Source organism: Beta vulgaris, chromosome 5 (genome assembly GCF_026745355.1).
Source record: "Beta vulgaris subsp. vulgaris cultivar EL10 chromosome 5, EL10.2, whole genome shotgun sequence".
In the NCBI taxonomy this organism is placed as follows: domain Eukaryota; kingdom Viridiplantae; phylum Streptophyta; class Magnoliopsida; order Caryophyllales; family Amaranthaceae; genus Beta; species Beta vulgaris.
Window position 1 is genome coordinate 45,083,704 of NC_079206.1, and position 17,047 is coordinate 45,100,750.

The 17,047-nt window shown below is 35.7% G+C and overlaps 1 protein-coding gene across 9 annotated transcripts; it reads left to right on the forward strand.

Annotated features, from left to right (window-relative positions):
• The first annotated feature begins 1,735 nt into the window (after positions 1–1,735).
• LOC104893504 (uncharacterized) lies at positions 1,736–15,982 on the forward strand. Of its 9 annotated transcripts, none has more exons than XM_019249602.3 (13): positions 1,736–1,962; positions 2,058–2,173; positions 2,678–2,707; positions 2,807–2,940; positions 3,068–3,244; positions 3,373–3,436; positions 3,553–3,660; positions 5,604–5,757; positions 8,423–8,512; positions 9,565–9,620; positions 12,165–12,222; positions 12,576–12,620; positions 15,331–15,982. In XM_019249602.3, the coding sequence occupies exons 1-13, from the start codon at positions 1,881–1,883 to the stop codon at positions 15,510–15,512; spliced, it is 1,296 nt and encodes a 431-aa protein (XP_019105147.1). In that variant the 5' UTR covers positions 1,736–1,880; the 3' UTR covers positions 15,513–15,982. The 9 variants fall into 9 exon arrangements, with proteins under 9 accessions (XP_019105147.1, XP_010677909.1, XP_019105148.1 ...); XM_010679607.4 differs by having other exon boundaries at positions 15,352–15,982; XM_019249603.3 differs by lacking the exon at positions 15,331–15,982 and adding an exon at positions 15,034–15,268 and having other exon boundaries at positions 1,737–1,962.
• Positions 15,983–17,047: the final 1,065 nt, after the last annotated feature.

A 17,047-nucleotide genomic window follows, 5' to 3' on the forward strand; every position in this document is an offset into this window, starting at 1 on the left:
AAATCACGTGCCCGAAGAGATGTTTTCAATAAAATTGAAAAAATAACTTTATGGGTTAAAACAGTCTGGAAGAATATGGTACAATCGTCTCAGTGAATACCTATTGAAAGAAGGATTCAAAAATAATCAAATCAGTCCCTGTGTTTTCATTAAGCGATCTAAATCAGGATTCGCCATCATTGCTGTATATGTCGATGATTTGAACATTATCGGAGCTCCTAGAGAACTTGAAGCGACTGCAAAGTACTTAATGAAAGAATTTGAGATGAAAGATCTCCGAAAGACAAAATTTTGCCTTGGCCTGCAAATGGAACATCTAAGAAATAGGATTTTTGTCCATCAATTAAACTATACAGAAAAAATTCTGAAACGTTTTTTCATGGACAAAGCCCACCCAATAAGTTCTCCAATGGTAGTGCGTTCTCTGAATGAGAAAGATGATCCATTCAGACCACGAGAAGAAAAAGAAGAAATTCTTGGTCCTGAAGTACCATATTTAAGTGCAATTGGTGCCTTAATGTACTTGGCTAACAATACTCGACCCGACATAGCTTTTTCAGTAAACTTGTTAGCTAGATACATCAATGCACCAACAAAGAGACATTGGAATGGAGTCAGACACTTATTACGTTATCTTTGAGGAACACAAGATCTCGGATTATTCTATCAGTCGAGACCAAATGTGTCACTCATTGGATATGCAGATGCTGTCTACCTATCAGACCCATAAAAGGCTAAGTCTCAATCCGGATATCTATTCACTTGTGGAGGTACTGCAATATCTTGGAAATCCAGAAGCAGACTTTGACGGCCACATCATCAAATCATGCAGAAATAATTGCTCTTTATGAAGTTGAAAGGGAATGTGAATGGCTAAGGTCAATGATCAAGAATATCCAAGAAGAATGTGGGATGGAAACAATAACAAATCCAACTATCATCTATGAAGATAATACTGCATGCATCACCCAAGTAAGCGAAGAGTATATCAAAGGAGACAGAACTAAACATTTATCACTAAAGCTCTTCTTCACTCATGACCTCCAAAAGGAAGGGACGATCAACATCCGACAAATCCAATCATGTGAGAATCTTGCAGATTTATTCAACAAATCCCTTCCGGCGAAGAAATTTGAAGAATTAGTCCAAAAAATTGGAATGCGTCATCTTCGTGATGTATGCTAAATTCAGGGGGAGTATTATATGCGCTGCACTCTTTTTCCCTTCGATCAGGTTTTTATCCCACCGGGTTTTTCCTGACAAGGTTTTTAACGAGGCAGTTGATTTTAAGCATATAAGGATACATAATAGTTGTGCTCTTTCCCTAGTTATGGATTTTTCCCACAGGGTTTTTCCTAACAAAGATTCTTAATGAGACAACGTCTATTATGAGTTATAAGTGGACATTCAAGGGGGAATGTTGAGAAACAGTGGAATGAACAATTACACTGTTCACATATATGTGAAGTCCACATTTCCTGCGTGCATTTAGTGCATGTCAGGTAATTTTTCTTCCGTGTTGAAAATCTTACAATTGTGCACAGTAGAAAACGTTGCTTATAAATACCATCGATGTAAGAAATCAGTTTACACATCAATACGAATAACAATACACTCTGATATATTTACATACTTCTCTCTCTATATTTCTCACCACAAAATTGTATATTTGCAATTTGGGTTGAGAAACATCCCAAACGACACTCACTCTTACCCCTAATTTTGGGCCATTGGTTATTTTCATTTTTTTGGTATAAACCGCCGAGAGAGGTATCAAAAGCTACTTAGCGGAGTCCACTTCCATCCTTTTTCTTTCGTCCGCCTCCAATTACTCTCACACACACTTTAGACAGAAAAAAACAGTGAAACAGAGAATAGAGATGCCGCGGACAACAACAATCGAGTGCCCAGGTTGCCCGCCACTTAGAGCTCTATCTTTCGACGTACTTGGACTTGTTAAAGGTACTCAACCTTTTCTTTTCATGCAATTCCTCGCAATTTTTGTATTGCTGAATTATTCTTCTTAATTACCAAGTTTTCTGCCATTTTAATTTCAGTAATTGAAGCTCGAACCAAGCAAGATGGCGTTCCGAAGGTGGTTGAAAGATGGGGTGACCCTGATTCCTCCAAAGCTGTCCTCGCCGCCTCTATGGATGACTCTAAATCTAACCCTGTATGATTTTTTTCTTCTATAAAACTTTGAGGTCGCTGTGCTAATTATAAAGTTGGGCTTACTATAAAAATATAATGTATAGATGGTAAAATCATAGATAATGTATTCTATAAAATATATCATTTTTAAAATATTACACCCTTTAAAATGAGCAATAATAAGATATCCTTGGGTGTACTAACGAGAGATTGCCGCTTATTTTTGACTTCTATAATATTGTGTTGTGTATTGATGATTTTAGGTTTTTTTTTTTTTTTAATGTTTGTTAATGTCTAATGTTATGTGTTCTATAAGCCTGATGATTTTGTTGGTGATATAGAGTTTAAAAAGTGCATGTTTGGGATTTTAAATTGTAACATTTTTACTGGTTTGTCCTGTCATGTGCTGGAAATTTCTGTCTAAGACACTTGTATGAGTCAATATTATAGAGAAAAATTTAATTTGCTACTGCACTGTATCTATTCATGTGAAGAATAATCTCATTGTGGTTATTTATTGCTGCAGTTGCTAGCAGTTGCCAGGAAAAATGGTGCAGTAAGTTGTTTCCTACCACATCAATGTCAACATGAATGTGTTTTATGTTCTAAGCTCATATTGCCTGATATATGATTGTGTGCAATATCTGTGGTGCAGGTTGATGTATTGAGTCCAATTACTGGGGAGTTGTGCTTTTCTATTTCTAATGATGATTCTAGCACATCTCCATTAGATGACCCAATTACTGGATTGCATTTATTTAAAAAGCCGAGAGTGGAGTCACCTTCAAGGTATATCTTGTGAACTCTCTTTGTATGACATATTGAAATAAGATGAGAAAAGAGTTTACTATTCTGTTTTATTATTCTATATGGTGGTGTAAAGTAAATATTTTTTCTGTGCCTCATGTCTAACTAGGTCATGCACATTGCTTACGTGTACAAGTAAAGGGAAAGCAAGCTTGAGGAGAGTTGATAATTTTGCACATGCTGGTTCCGTTTCATGTACTATTCAAGAAAAGTGGAATGTGTCTGGTTCTGGTGAGATTTGCTGTTCCAAAGTACATGTTGATGAAGGTTACTCTGTGTTTGGAGGGTGAGCCTTGCATCTTCAGGACTATACTTTATAAAAAAAAGATCTCTTATCTGCTTCATCGCATTGCTTAGCATGCTGTTTGTATTTTTCATGATGTGCTAATCTTTCATTTACAACAATCTGTTTAGGAAAGGTGTTGAAGTTAACATGTGGGATCTGGAGAAGGCTAGTAAAATTTGGAGTGCAAAATCTGTAAGCTCTTAAGTAATTGTCAAATCAGCTCTGGTCTGTAATGCAATGCCACCTTGTTGATTCCTCAAGCAAACTAGAATTTCTTACTTCTTAGTATTATTGAAATGCTTCTGCAGCCCCCGAAGAACAGCCTTGGAATCTTTACGCCAACTTGGATTACATCACTGACCTTCCTAAGCAAGGATGATCATCGTAAAGTTGTGGCTGGTACCAGCAATCATCAGGTAATGTATAGCTGATGAAGATTTTCTTTTCGTCAGTTACTTGGAGGCAAAAGTGGTCCGATGAACTTCCCTGAAATTTAAAGTTCCCTAATAACTTCATCCTATGAATCATAGCGAGTAGCTTACTTTGTGCCCGGGTTGGGGTAGGTAAATGGAACTTGCATTAGTTGCATGTTTTCTCACCCGAAAATTGAAATGACCACCTCACCATGAAAAGGGAGCACTCCTGTGATTGAATGGGGACTGGAGTAGTTGATTTAGATTTTATTGAAAAAGGCTCCATTTGCTAATACAAGAGCCTGAAATGTCTCAACTACTATTATGGGAAAAGATACTCCATGGAGTTTCTAAAGGCTCATCTTGGTGTGTATTTGAGTGCATGGAGAACTTAGTTTGAAAAAGTATCATTGAAGCACACTTATTAATGATGGTCCCAAAGAGGTAATGGGTAGGGGTGTAAGTTCGGTTTTTGGTTTGGTTTTAGGTCAAAACCAAACCAAACCGAAATAAATTCGGTTTTGAAATTTCCAAACTAAATCCAAACCGAAATTCGACTCAATCCAAACCAAACCAAACCAAAATATGAAACCAGAAACCAAACCAAACCAAACTAAACCGGATTTTTTTATCTTTTAAAATCCAAACCAAAACAAACCAATTTTTTTTCATATTCCAAAATCCAAACCAAACCGAAATGAAATTAAATCAAACCAAGATAAAAACCAAACCGAATTTAAACCAAACTTTTTGATAATTTGTATTTTAAGTGACAATATTTTTGTATTTTCGTAATTAATATTAAAAAAAAGAAACACAAAAAAATAATAGACAAAATTAATATGTCTTTGACAATAATTCGGTTTTTTCGGTTTTCCAAAACCAAAACCAATCCAAACCGAAAAACCGAAAAAATATTTTTTTTGAATCCAAACCAAACCGAATTTCAAAAAAAACCAAACCAAATTACTAATTCGGTTTGGTTTGGTTTGGTTTTCGGTTTTTAACCAAATAACTTACACCCCTAGTAATGGGGATATCACATCTGATTCAGTGGAAACACAAGGGCTACATCACTGGATTGCTTTATGAGTGAATACACTTTTATTAAGTAGAATGTGTTTGTTCTATTGCATTATCTAAACCACCTGTTCTCCTGCTCTCATCAGGAACTCACAGATCCAATTATATGTTAAGCCTGACTCTAGAGATTGATCTAAGTTTTAGATTTCTGCTTTCGATAATGGATAGTCTTCTCAACAATGGTGTGTTCTCTTCACTTGAAAAAAAAAGTTATCAAGTAGGCCCAATTATGCCCTCTTAGGTGTAGACATAAGGTAAAGTCAGGGCTCATCAGGTTCACTTAAATATAATACATTCAGTTCATGTGCTCATCTAAGTTCAGGTGAGTGGAATGCACCCTAAGGCCTTGTTTGTTTGAGCTTTTTTGGGGCTTGGAAACGGATTCAGTAATGTGAATCCATTACTCCTTGTTTGGTTTGGGTAGTGGGTTAACCATTACCCTTGAGGGTAACCCAAACCCCCAAAACGTTACCCTCCAAATTAGAGGAGTAACGAAATCCTTTCCATTCCCTTACAAGTGATTCCTTTCCATTGTTGAACCAAACACCCAATAAAAGTAACAATTATTATTACCATTCCTTCCCTCTACTTGATTCCATTCCCTTTCCATTCCTCTATTTGAACCAAACGCCCTCTAAGTCTGTTTTTCTCTGAGTATCATTCGATTTATCAGCCTTTTCTATGATGGCTAGTTTTCTCAACATATCTTTTGTCTCTGAGCATCAGTTGATATATTAGAACCGTTCTTATTGATCTGCAGCATTAGACTTGTATAAAGTAACAAAGAGATAAATTTATATGTCTTACGTGGAAGTTCTTTTCATTCCACCAAATATCAGCTTATACCCGCCTTTGTCTGATAGGTTCGCCTCTACGATATATCAGCTCAGAGAAGGCCTGTGCTATCAGTTGATTTCAGGGAGACACCTATTAAAGCAGTTGCCGAAGATTTAGATGGGCATACTATTTATGTGGGTAATGGTTCTGGTGATATGGCTTCCTTCGACATTCGTACAGGTAGTGGATCTAAGTGTCCTAGAATATGTTTATCTTTGTATTTTTGGCTTTAGAGCATTCTGGCTGGCTGAAACTGTTTTGTGCTTTTGTTATTTTGTGGATGAACAGATTATGTGGTTACTGTACATAGTGTTGCACTTGATTTCTTTCAGTTTCATCCTTCAGAATCTGGTGTGGTCGTAAATTATCTTTTGTTCGGAAGTTCAAAGTTTTGGGGTCATATTCTATTTGAATGTCTTTGTGTGTCTTTGTAATGCTTAGGCAGTTAGTTAAGTTGTATCCTGCTAGCTTGGCATAATTGATTTAAATATATGCCAACCATGAAACCCAACTTAAATGAAGTTTGAACTTGACACATAAGCTGGTAAGTGTGTAAGTGAAGTAGAAATGATCAAGTTACTTGGGTAAAATAATAAACATTGATTTTTTTCAACTTTGAATTCAACTTATGTAATTCTTTATGGTTGATTCATGGAGTTCCTCCAATTTCAAATATCTTGACATGGATGAACTGAAAGAAATTGCAGTACATTTTTTTTATTTTATTTTAAGTTTCTTATCTCCATCTCTCGTAGAGTGCATTTGTTTCAAATATTTGGAATAGAAGGGTATGATAATGAGAATCCCATATGTATGGGTTCACAATTTATAACTTCTTTTTTTTTTAATGTTTGTTTCTTTCAAAAGTATGGACTTAGAATCCATTAGTAAAGGGGAGGTATGTCGATTATGCTTAGTTGGATGTGGCTTGATTTTCATTAGTACTGGAGTCAATTTTAAACTGGGTTTTTGTGCGGGAAAAGTTGAATTGGGCAAGTGCGTGCACTTTTACTAGATGTTAATATGTGGCTGGGTGTGTAGATTTTTAAATAAAAAATTACGGAGGTACTTGTTGACTGTTCTTGTTCATGTCGGGCATCATCAGGTTATTTTTAATATGTGGCTATCTAATTGAGTTTTTTATTTTTCTGTTTTGAAATGGATTCGAGTTAATTCCTTTTGCATTCTCATTTCTTCTGCCACCAATTTGGATAATACACAAACTGGGAGTCAACAGCTTGGTTTTTCTGAGGGTGTCTAATGTCTATAATGATGCTAGGGATGTTGACAGCTTAATGAAGTTTAGGACATGTGAATGGCCTTACTGATTCTGAGGATAGATCTATGCTGGATGCCACTTGATCTAAACATGTTACTGTTTTTCCTAAGGGATAAAAAAGTAGTTTGATGTTATTAGAGGTGATTAGTTTTCATAAAGGTGGAGATGTTTGTCATGGTGATGCTTTTTTGCTAGATGAGCATAGGTAAAATGGTGACTTGGAGAGAAGATGGGAACAAGAATCTCATGGGACATTCCAACACTTGATGTAAGAACTCCAGTAATTTGAGAGTGTGATTGGGAACTTACACCATATGGACATGAGAGAAACACTTTGGGTAACCATGTTTTCGGTAGCGACAAGGTCAACTCTCTATATTGATTGCAGTACAGGTCAATTGCCCCATTGGGATCATTTCGTTTATTGACCTGGAGACTAATGAAGTTCCTAGGACTCTTTTGACTGACTCAAGTATGATACTAGTTGAATGAATTGGAACTTCAGGCCCATTACTCAGACTTATTCTAGGAGGGTAATGTTTATGAAGTTGAGAAATGTTGTTATGGAAATTGATTTTGCTGGTGCCTGTAAATGTTGGACGTTCCATGTGATGCCTTTAAGGTCATCTCATGGCGCTCTGCACCCTTTGCCATAATCATCTCTCTGCCTGGTCACCTTTTACATTTTTGGTCAAAGCAGAAACTAGTGGTGTCTTTCTCTCTATGAAATTTGTAATTGAATCTGTGTCTAATTAAATTGGGTCACCACTAGGCAAACTTACTCCCTCTACCACAATTATGTTTCACCTCCTTGTTAGATTGAAAGGAGTTTGGGGGGAGGGGAGGATAGGATTATGAAAGAGCTAGGGGATATTTTCCTAACGAGTTTTAGTAGAGTCGAATGATCTTTGACTCTATTTATTCTCCCATGTCTTATGCTACTTTATTTTCTGCCAATGAAAGCAACGCTTTACCTACAGGAAGCTAAAGAGGCCTAGGAATAGAGATTTCTGAGAATTTTCTCTTTGAATAGAAAATTCTCAGAAATCTCTATTCCTAGGCCTCTTTAGCTTCCTGTAGGTAAAGCGTTGCCCAAACTAGCCTTCAGTAAACCTCAGGAACATTACTCATCCTTTCAATCTTTAGCCAAGCTACATACTTTCTGCATACATTGTTTACTACTGTCACATTGGAAAAGTTAGTACCCATAGGTCTCAGGACCACATAATGGGAAAATGATATGCTTCCTGACGCCTTCTCTTTGATGCTTATCATTAACATTCTGTTTCCTGCATGATTTTGGGTTCCTTTGATTTAGGTCTTATCCATAGGCGAAAAATGAAGTTTTATTGCATGATAGTATTCAGATAAACTCAATGATGGTCCCCGGAGTCGGGGAGTTTTTTTCCTCTACATTTATACAACTTTAACAACTGTGATCACTTGACTTCACCTATGGCGTGTATATGTTGCTGATGTTGTTAATGCATTAGTGCAATGCAGTTCGGTGATAGTGGCTTGCGTAAGAGACTCAATCTGTTTCTTTTTCACTTTGAACTGTGACAGGGAAGTTACTTGGATGCTTCTTGGGGAAGTGTTCTGGAAGTATCAGGTCCATAGTCAGGCACCCAGAGCACTCTGTTGTAGCATCATGTGGTAATTATTAATTGATTATTTCTTTCTCATGTTATGATCAATCTATTTTATCTGTATGTCTCACTTTTGGTGGTATCTCTTGTACTCCCTTAGTTCCTAAACAATAGTCAATGAGCCACTTTTGATCGAAGGGCATATTTAAGGGACTAAGTTAATCTACTTTATGTTATACTTCCTTTGTTCTCTTTTAGTTGCTACATTTTCCTCTTCTGAAAGTTTATAATAGTCACAACAATATCTTTTTTGTATGTGGTGTGTGTCTATTTGTCTCTTTATCACATGACCCATATATTTCACTATCTATTTCTCTCCTCATCACATGAGTTTCTTAAAAAGGTGTTCCCCCCTCCCCCTACCCCGCAATTAAAAGAGAGCAGTGGAAGTACTGATTTTTTTATTTTTACATCACCATGCATTATATGTGGCATTTCCTTGGAATTCTAGTAGTTGAAGGTGTTACTAAGGGTCCATTTGGTTAGTGGTCATAATTGGTGATAATGTAATTCACTTTTGTGTAAATTTGGAAAGGAGTTTCCTTATCAATATCCATGGTTATGTTACATTACCTCAAGGCACCGATTTGGCTTCCGAAGTGGTAATGAAATTTATGAAGAAGAAGCACATATTTTGAGATGAAGTTTCATCACCATAAATATGGACATGGGAGTTTCTTACAAAGTTGTACTAAAATTCATTACCACCTTTTATCAAACAGGCTGTTAGGGTAATATGCAAAGTTAAAATTTTAAGTTACTATATCCTGACTCCTGAGACCGGCCTTTTCTACAATCCAATATAGGAATGTGGCTTATTGTTTAGGGATAGAGGGAGTATTATCTTTCATTGCTGGGAGGGTTTTTTTTTTTTTTTTTGGGGGGGGGGGGGGGCGGATGTCTGTCCTTATTTTTGTTGTATGTGAAACAAACATTTAGTTTAGGCCTTAAGAGAGAGGGATGAGGTGCCTCCTCTATAACTCTATTGTTCAAGACGTCCATCAATTGCTGTTTTAGAGTTACAGTTATATTAATATCATATTTCTCTTCCTGAATCAGGGTTGGATAGTTATGTGCGCTTTTGGGATATAAATTCCAGGCAGCTACTTTCTGCGGTATGTTCTTTGTCGTAAGTTATATAATTATGTCTGGGGTAGCTTTTGTCTTTCTAAGGATTGACTGATTGCATACATTTGTGATGTCTAACAATGTATAAATGCTTTACTCACTTGTGCTCCTGGTTAGAGCATTCCTTGCTAATCCAATGTCCCTAAATTCATGCAAACATTTGGATGCCTCCCTAAGGAAACCTAAGATTTGACGGAGGACTGTGTATGGAGAGAAATAAGGGGTATAAAATTCAAATAAAGCTGTTGGTGATTTAATGTCCTCTCTTATTAAATGTGTATATACTTGCACAGTTGCTGTCTTCCAGCAAACTCAAGTGCTCTTCTTTATTGATGCTCAGGAGAATGTAGAATTGCTGAAGCCTGTCAGGGTTTCTCCATCAGGTGTAGCGTAAAAAACTAAAAATCCTACAAGTATGTACTATGAGAATTGGGAGTTTGGACGTTCATTTGATTTCTTCGGAAAATCATTTAAAAACATTCTGGTTGTGTGCTTTTATAGTTTCTGGGCCACTTTGGAGCTGGAACTATATTTTGCGTGCTCTGAAAGGAAAGAGCTACTTGCTTTTTTGGCTTTTTTTCCTGGAATATTTGCAACCTTGGGAAGTAGAGAGTAGAAATTCCACCATACTTGTGAAGTGGGTTCCATTAGATAAGAGAAGAGATTGAACATCAATCTTTAATAGCCTTGCCTTTCCCTGGTACCATTATTCAAGGTTAAATCGCTCATAGGTGCTTTCATGACTTGGGTGGTTAGTTTGATTCATTCTAGAAAAAAGCATGGTGTTTTATCAGGATGATCAACTGTTGCATGTTAAAAACTATAGTTCAGTACTTCAGTTTTAGCATCAATAAGCACATTGTCATATATATATTTAGGGTATTGGTTAATAGTTTGGATATCATTGCCCCTTCAAATGTGCAAACAAGCTCCTTTATATCTCATGATGCCATTGTGGTGATAGTTCAGGAGACTAGGCTGTTTTGTTTATCAAGCTGATAGTTCAATGTGAGTATATTTTTCCCTTGGGCTTGTTTGGCTTCTTGTAATGAGGAGTGAGGACTGTAGTGCAGCCAACATACCCCAAGTGCTCTCATTTCCATGTCTGGGTTCAATGGCGGATTCAAGAATTGACCCACGTGGGTTCAAAATCATTCGTAGAACAAAAAGTCAAGATAGATCAGTTAAGTTTGCAATACAATAGTCCCAATTTTAAATTACAACCAAAAATTACAACTTTTTTTTATTAGGAAAGATAATTGGGCCGAAGACCAACCTGTACTAGGCTATTAGCCCACAGGGCACACTAACATATTGTTGGGATGAGGATTCGAACCCGGGCAATGCCTTGGAATTCGGGATGGTATTCCACTGAGCTACCACCTCTCCTCAACCAAAAATTACATTTGAAAAGTACTAAAATCAACTATGACTTATTATAATTTGTTTATCATCCACTCATTAAATGTTAAAATTATCCCATGCAAATTTTTAGTAATTAGCACTAACCCAACTCCTCAACTTTCAACCACTTTTTGAAAATGATCTCAACTTTGTATTATTGAGGAACTTTTTCAAGTTTTAGAGGGCTTTTTCAAAATAATCCATGCCCTTACTTTTCTTGCATTCGTTAACCATTTTGGATATGTTCTATATATATAGAAAAATGAAGGAGGAGTAACACATTTGTAACTATTATAACTTATAAGAAGAGAGTAAGAAATGTAGAGGTTACTTATAGCAGTTAGAAATATTAAGTTTGAATTATTTGATAAGATAGCACCCAAACTTTTTGGAATTTCTCATGACAATTTAAATTCAAAATTATTTTCAAATGATCGGTAAAAGTTGAGGTTGTTTAGATAGTTTTTCACAAAATTGAATGAGAAAGATATATTCCACAAGACTTAAAAGAAATAATAAAAAAATAAAAAGATAAAATTGCATTAAAAAAAAAAAGAAACCCAAAAAAATGGAAAGCAGTAGGAGGCAGGACTGCAGGAGCCTGCCAAGTAAAACAAGAAAAGTAAAATAAGGAAGTGAGGAAGTGAGGAAGCAAAATGCTCTTTATAGGAATTGATCCCGCGTCCAACAGTAGTAACTAGTAAGGAAGTCTTGATGCCGCCGAGCTGACTATCGAGCCAAATGTTTTCAATCAAGCAAACAGCGCGCGGAACATTAATATATTATATTCCATTTTCGGTTTTTCACCAGTTTTTTTCGGGATTTTGCGTTGGTTCAGTTGAACCCACTGAACCCATGCTAGATCTTCCCTTGTTTGGGTTTCAAGTAGGTTAAATATGTATGATTGCAACTACAGTTGTTTTTGCTCTAGTAATCTAGTTAACCCTGAATAATCTCTAGCATCTAGCATATGCTTGTCCCATACATCATTACTGCTAGTAAATTGTGAATTGAAGCCCTTTACAGGTAAACTGCATTGCATTGCGACAACATTGCTCTTAACCATGTCAACCTCGCCCTCTCTCACATGTGTAAAACATTTTTCAACATCTTTGATGCTGGTGCAGGTGTTTCTAAAGCAACATTTAACCAATGTGGTATTTGATTCAAGCTTTTCTGAGGAAGGTTAGTTTGTTAAATTGCCACCTTTGGATGCTTCTCAGAATACTTCGTCCACATATAATATAGAACTTTCTGTTGATGAACATGATTAGGAATCCTTAAGATTCAAGTGATATGAAATTGCCGAGAGAGTACTGATGCTTGCTAGTCTCATACTTATTTTTGTTGCTATCGTTGTAGTGTTTGTGGGTGGCAAAAATGCTTTGATTTATACATGAACTTAAAGAAAACATTACATTCCAACAGCATTCTCCAATTCACAGTATTTAACCACTCTGTATCTCTCCCTTGCAGTATCTAGTCTTGAATAATTTTATTTCTGTTCTTTGACCTTTTACTTGTTTCACGTGATGCAGCATCCATCAATAAGATATCACTCCCTTCTAGTATTAAGAAAACAGGTAAAGGGGGCAATTATCATTGCAATTTCACGCAGTTTGCACTTGATCCAGTTGCACATGCTGTGTAATTGTTGGTTTTTTTTAACTTCCCTTTCCCTCCCTAAAAAATTGCTTCATTCTCCTTTTTGGTTTGTCCCTAAAAGATTGCCTCATTTCCTTTTTTGGTCATATGGTCCCTACTCCCTACAATCTCTCTTTACTTGTTTTCTACGCCACACCCAAAACTACAAAACTACCGGCCCACTCAATACAACTCTTAAAAAAGTAACCAACAGCAAATGAGCCAAATATTAAGGGACAAAGAGAGCATATTCTACTGGCACTTATAAATAATGGGAAAGAGAATTCTAAGAACCAAGGGGAGGAGGGAGATATAAAAAAATAGGGATCCATGTAATGAAGAGAGAATAGACAAAACTCAATGCCAAAAGTCGTAGTGTTGCAAGTAATTTGATAATGCCATAAAAGGGAAGTGTTGCAAGTAAAAATGAGGAAGTATAAGCTAAGGGAAATGGACGGATCAAAAATCTGGGAATCATTGATGAAATGTCATTTCGGTTTTAGTAACACCTCTCCTTTCTGTCTAGAAAGAGAATTGTCGTGAAATCCATATTTGAAAGACTTGCTAAACAGTGAATCTGGGAGAATTAGGGGAATTTATGGGGTTCTAGATCTTTTAGGGAACATGTGCGGAGATGGTGTAACTGTATCAGGTCGGTCTTATAGAGCAATGAAGATATTAACATAGATATGACTTACAAGATTAAATCTGGGTGGCTCAAATGGAGAGCAGAAACATTTTATTGTTTGAAGTAGCACCTCTGATGTTGAAGGGAACATTCTTAGGACAACTAAGACAATTCAGGGGTCGGAATGTTGGGTTTCTAAGGAGCATCATAAGATGGGATGTGTAGAAACACCCTAAAGCATAGAATTTGAAATGATAATAATAATCGGCGGAAGGTGAGAATCACATATTTTGAGGATAAGATAAGGGAAAACCGATTATGTTGGTTTGAGCATGTAAAATGTGGATAAGAAGTTGCACGCTAAGGAAATTAGAGTTGGGATTATATGGATGTTAGAAGAAGTTGACGGAGATAAAAATGTTAACTTGGATGGAGTAGGTTAATAATTTTCTGAAGAAAACAAGTCTAGATAGAAATGGACGGAGGTTTATATTTAATTATGTAATATTAGAAATTATTAAAATTTTATATTTTGAAAATATGCAGTGCAATAAATCTAACAAGATTTTACATGATATTTCTTTTCTCCATCGTTATTTACTTGCTATTTTGCACAGTGTTCAAGACCTTTCAAATGACCATGAATATCTTTTTTTCCATGGAAGTAATGCATTGTAAAAACTTGATATGATAAATGTACACATTGAGACGAATCTAAGAAGACAACAATGATACTTTTTCAAGTTGATAGTTTTTGTTTTTCTAAAAAGGAAATATATCAAGTAAAATATAGCTAGAGTTGAGTATGAAGGAAAAGACTGCCAGTCAAAGTTTCATAACTGGTGGACACTGACATAATAAAATGTAGCTTCTGGCAATGGTTCTATTATTGGATTAGCTTGCAATTTTCAAAAACTTGGAGCTAGTAGCTCAAGCATTTGGAGGAAAAAGTAAGTGGTAGCTTTAGCAAACCATATGGCTCAAGAAAGCTAGTAGCTTTGATTTACCTTAACTGTTGGTTGAAATAATGAAATTTGATTATTACGTGTGGGAACTACCAAAACCACAAGTGTTTGTAGCTTTTCAGTGAGATAGGTTGTAGCTTGAAGATGTTGTAGAGATTTGTTGTGGCAAACAAAGCTACAAAGGTTGTAGCTTTTCATTGTAATTGCTCTTATGTGCTTAAAAAAAAAGAAATCCAATTGCAATTATAGAGGACTGATGGAAAACGTGCTTGTTTGTAAGTTTAGTTGCAACTTAATAATAGATATAAGCTTTATAGAAAAAAAATCCAAATGCAATAATAGATGACAGTGATGGAAAACGTTCTTGTGTGCTCCCTCCGTCCCTAAATAGGCACAAGTATTAAGGAGAAATTATAAGTGAGACCTTAGTTGTATTCGAATCAAAATTAAAAATTAAAGTTTGTACAGTAATCATGAATTGTTTATGGAAGAGAGAAAATGTGGGAAGTGGCTAATATAATAAAAAAATGAAAGCTAAATTATAATTTAATTGGTGGATTACATACCAAATAAGAAAATGGGAAATCTACTTGGGACATACATAAATGGAAAAATGAGAACTCTATTTACGGACGAAAGGAGTACAAATTTAGTTGCAAGAGGGGAGAATAGACAAAATATATTTCCTTGCATAAATAATGGCTAACAAGAATATTTCCCTCTTGACACTAATTTTCCAAGTTATTGATGGATCAGCAGGAAGTCAAGAATGAAGGACATTTTTATTTCAATGTCTTCTGGGGAATGGAAAGAACTTAACTGTATAGTTTGTGCCTTTTTGTTTGATGAAAATAGTTTCTATATATCAAATATGAACTTATTCAACCTTATATTTTGTGAGTGTATCAAACTTTATTTTTCTTGAACAGAACTTATTAGTCTTTATTAAACCTTACAGAAGATTCAAAATAAATAGTTTTTTCTTTCTGGTTCATTCATGAATAACAGTTCGTTTCCACTTAGTTGTTAAATGAACGAGTTTTTCAATAAAAGCAGCAATTACTGCGACAAATCCAGGCGAAGAAGAGAATCAAGTTTTGAATATGGAGCAGTTCGAGAATGAAGATGATGCGGTGTCAGTAAAGAGGAAAAAAGCTTCTAAAGGAAAAAGTGAGGTGAAGAAGCTAAAATCCAAGAAAGCAAAGAAAGTGAAGGGCGAGGTTCATGTTGATGTGTAATATGATGGAAAGATAATTATCAAGTTTTCAGAAAAGAGGTTTAACTTTCTTGCTACAGCATTGCGCTCGATTACAATTTTGTAGTACTAAAGCAACTCATTGTAAAATCATGCTCTCTCCAGTCTCCGTGAGCAATGATAAAAAACACACTCCAGAATCGTATTATCTATATGAGGATCATTAGGATGCTTTAATTAAATAGGGTTGGATCGTATTCTACTATTTAGAGAAGACTATATTGTGTGTGAGTTTTAATGGGCTTTTATAAAGTGGTCTGAGAAAGGGAAAAAGTGGGGTACAAAGGGGTAGTAACCAAAAACGTGATTGATGCTCCCATTTGTAAATGAATGCAACAATGTGGGACTGTCTTCAATAATGTTGGTAAGTTGCTATGGACTATAGTCCTTTGACAGCTTTGATGACTAGCATATTATTACTTTTCATAATGAGATTTTGAATTCCTTTTTCAATAGCATGAAGATAAGGGGGTAAATTGGATGGATTAGTCCATACTTTTTTGAGTTGAGGAATCGAATCCAAATTCAATCATAAAACTTTTTTGTTCGATTCCAAATTTTGTCTAGTTTCCAATATTTTTATATAATTATTTTAGATTTTTTTTGTTGTAACTATACACCATTACTTAGGGTGTAACCTAACACGAACCATCTACCTCCTTTTCGTTGAAATGGTTGGAGTAGTGAACGTTGATGATTTATGGGAGCAAAAGCAACTACTCGTGAGAGGCATTTTCGAGGAGTTTGTGTGCATCATCGAGAATTAAGGTTAGGGTTCAGTGAGAGAATAGGAAAGGGAGACCTTGAGCAGAAGAACAAACACCACAAAGAAATAGTACAGGTGACGAGCAAAAATCACCAGTCATCGGGGAACTCATAGCGGCCGCAACACCACGCAAACAACAGAGGAGAGAAAACACGGGTAAACGAACGGGAAGAGAGAGAACAAGGGACTATCACCCTTGCTGGGGAGACGTCGACAACTGCCCATGCCGAGGAGAGGGTGTTGTAGAACAAAGTGTTGATCGGCAGACAGTGGTGGCTTCGGCGAGGATAGTCGACCATTGGCCAAGAAGTAGAGGAATGGGGGGATGCAAGACCAATTGAGGGTTGGGGGCTTAGAAACTTTTAACATTTTTTTTTTTATGATGGATTGCAAAATCTAATGTTAATAATTATCTTTAAATCCATGGACAATATGTCAATATTGAATTACTTACTGATGATATGAAATAGAGACAACATGACATAATTCAAACAATATGATATGATATTGATGACAAAATGATATAAACATAACAACAATGATATGAAATTGATTAGTTATGATATTACACAGATGGCAAAATGACATAAAACAAAATAAAATGACATGAACATATTATAAATGATATGACACAAATTATAAAACGACGTCACATAAAACTCAAATGACATGAAATAAATCTGAAAAAGACATCAAATTTATGTTATTGTTTGTGTAGTTTATGTCATTTTTGTCGTTTGTGTAGTCTATGT

Excerpts from the sequence above, each read along its gene's own strand:
- LOC104893504 (XM_019249602.3), top strand. The coding sequence starts at position 1,881 with ATGCCGCGGACAACAACAATCGAGTGCCCAGGTTGCCCGCCACTTAGA. Across the intron at positions 2,708-2,806 it reads TTGCCAGGAAAAATGGTGCA|GTTGATGTATTGAGTCCAAT; the intron begins GTAAGTTGTTTC and ends TCTGTGGTGCAG. Across the intron at positions 3,245-3,372 it reads GGTTACTCTGTGTTTGGAGG|GAAAGGTGTTGAAGTTAACA; the intron begins GTGAGCCTTGCA and ends CAATCTGTTTAG.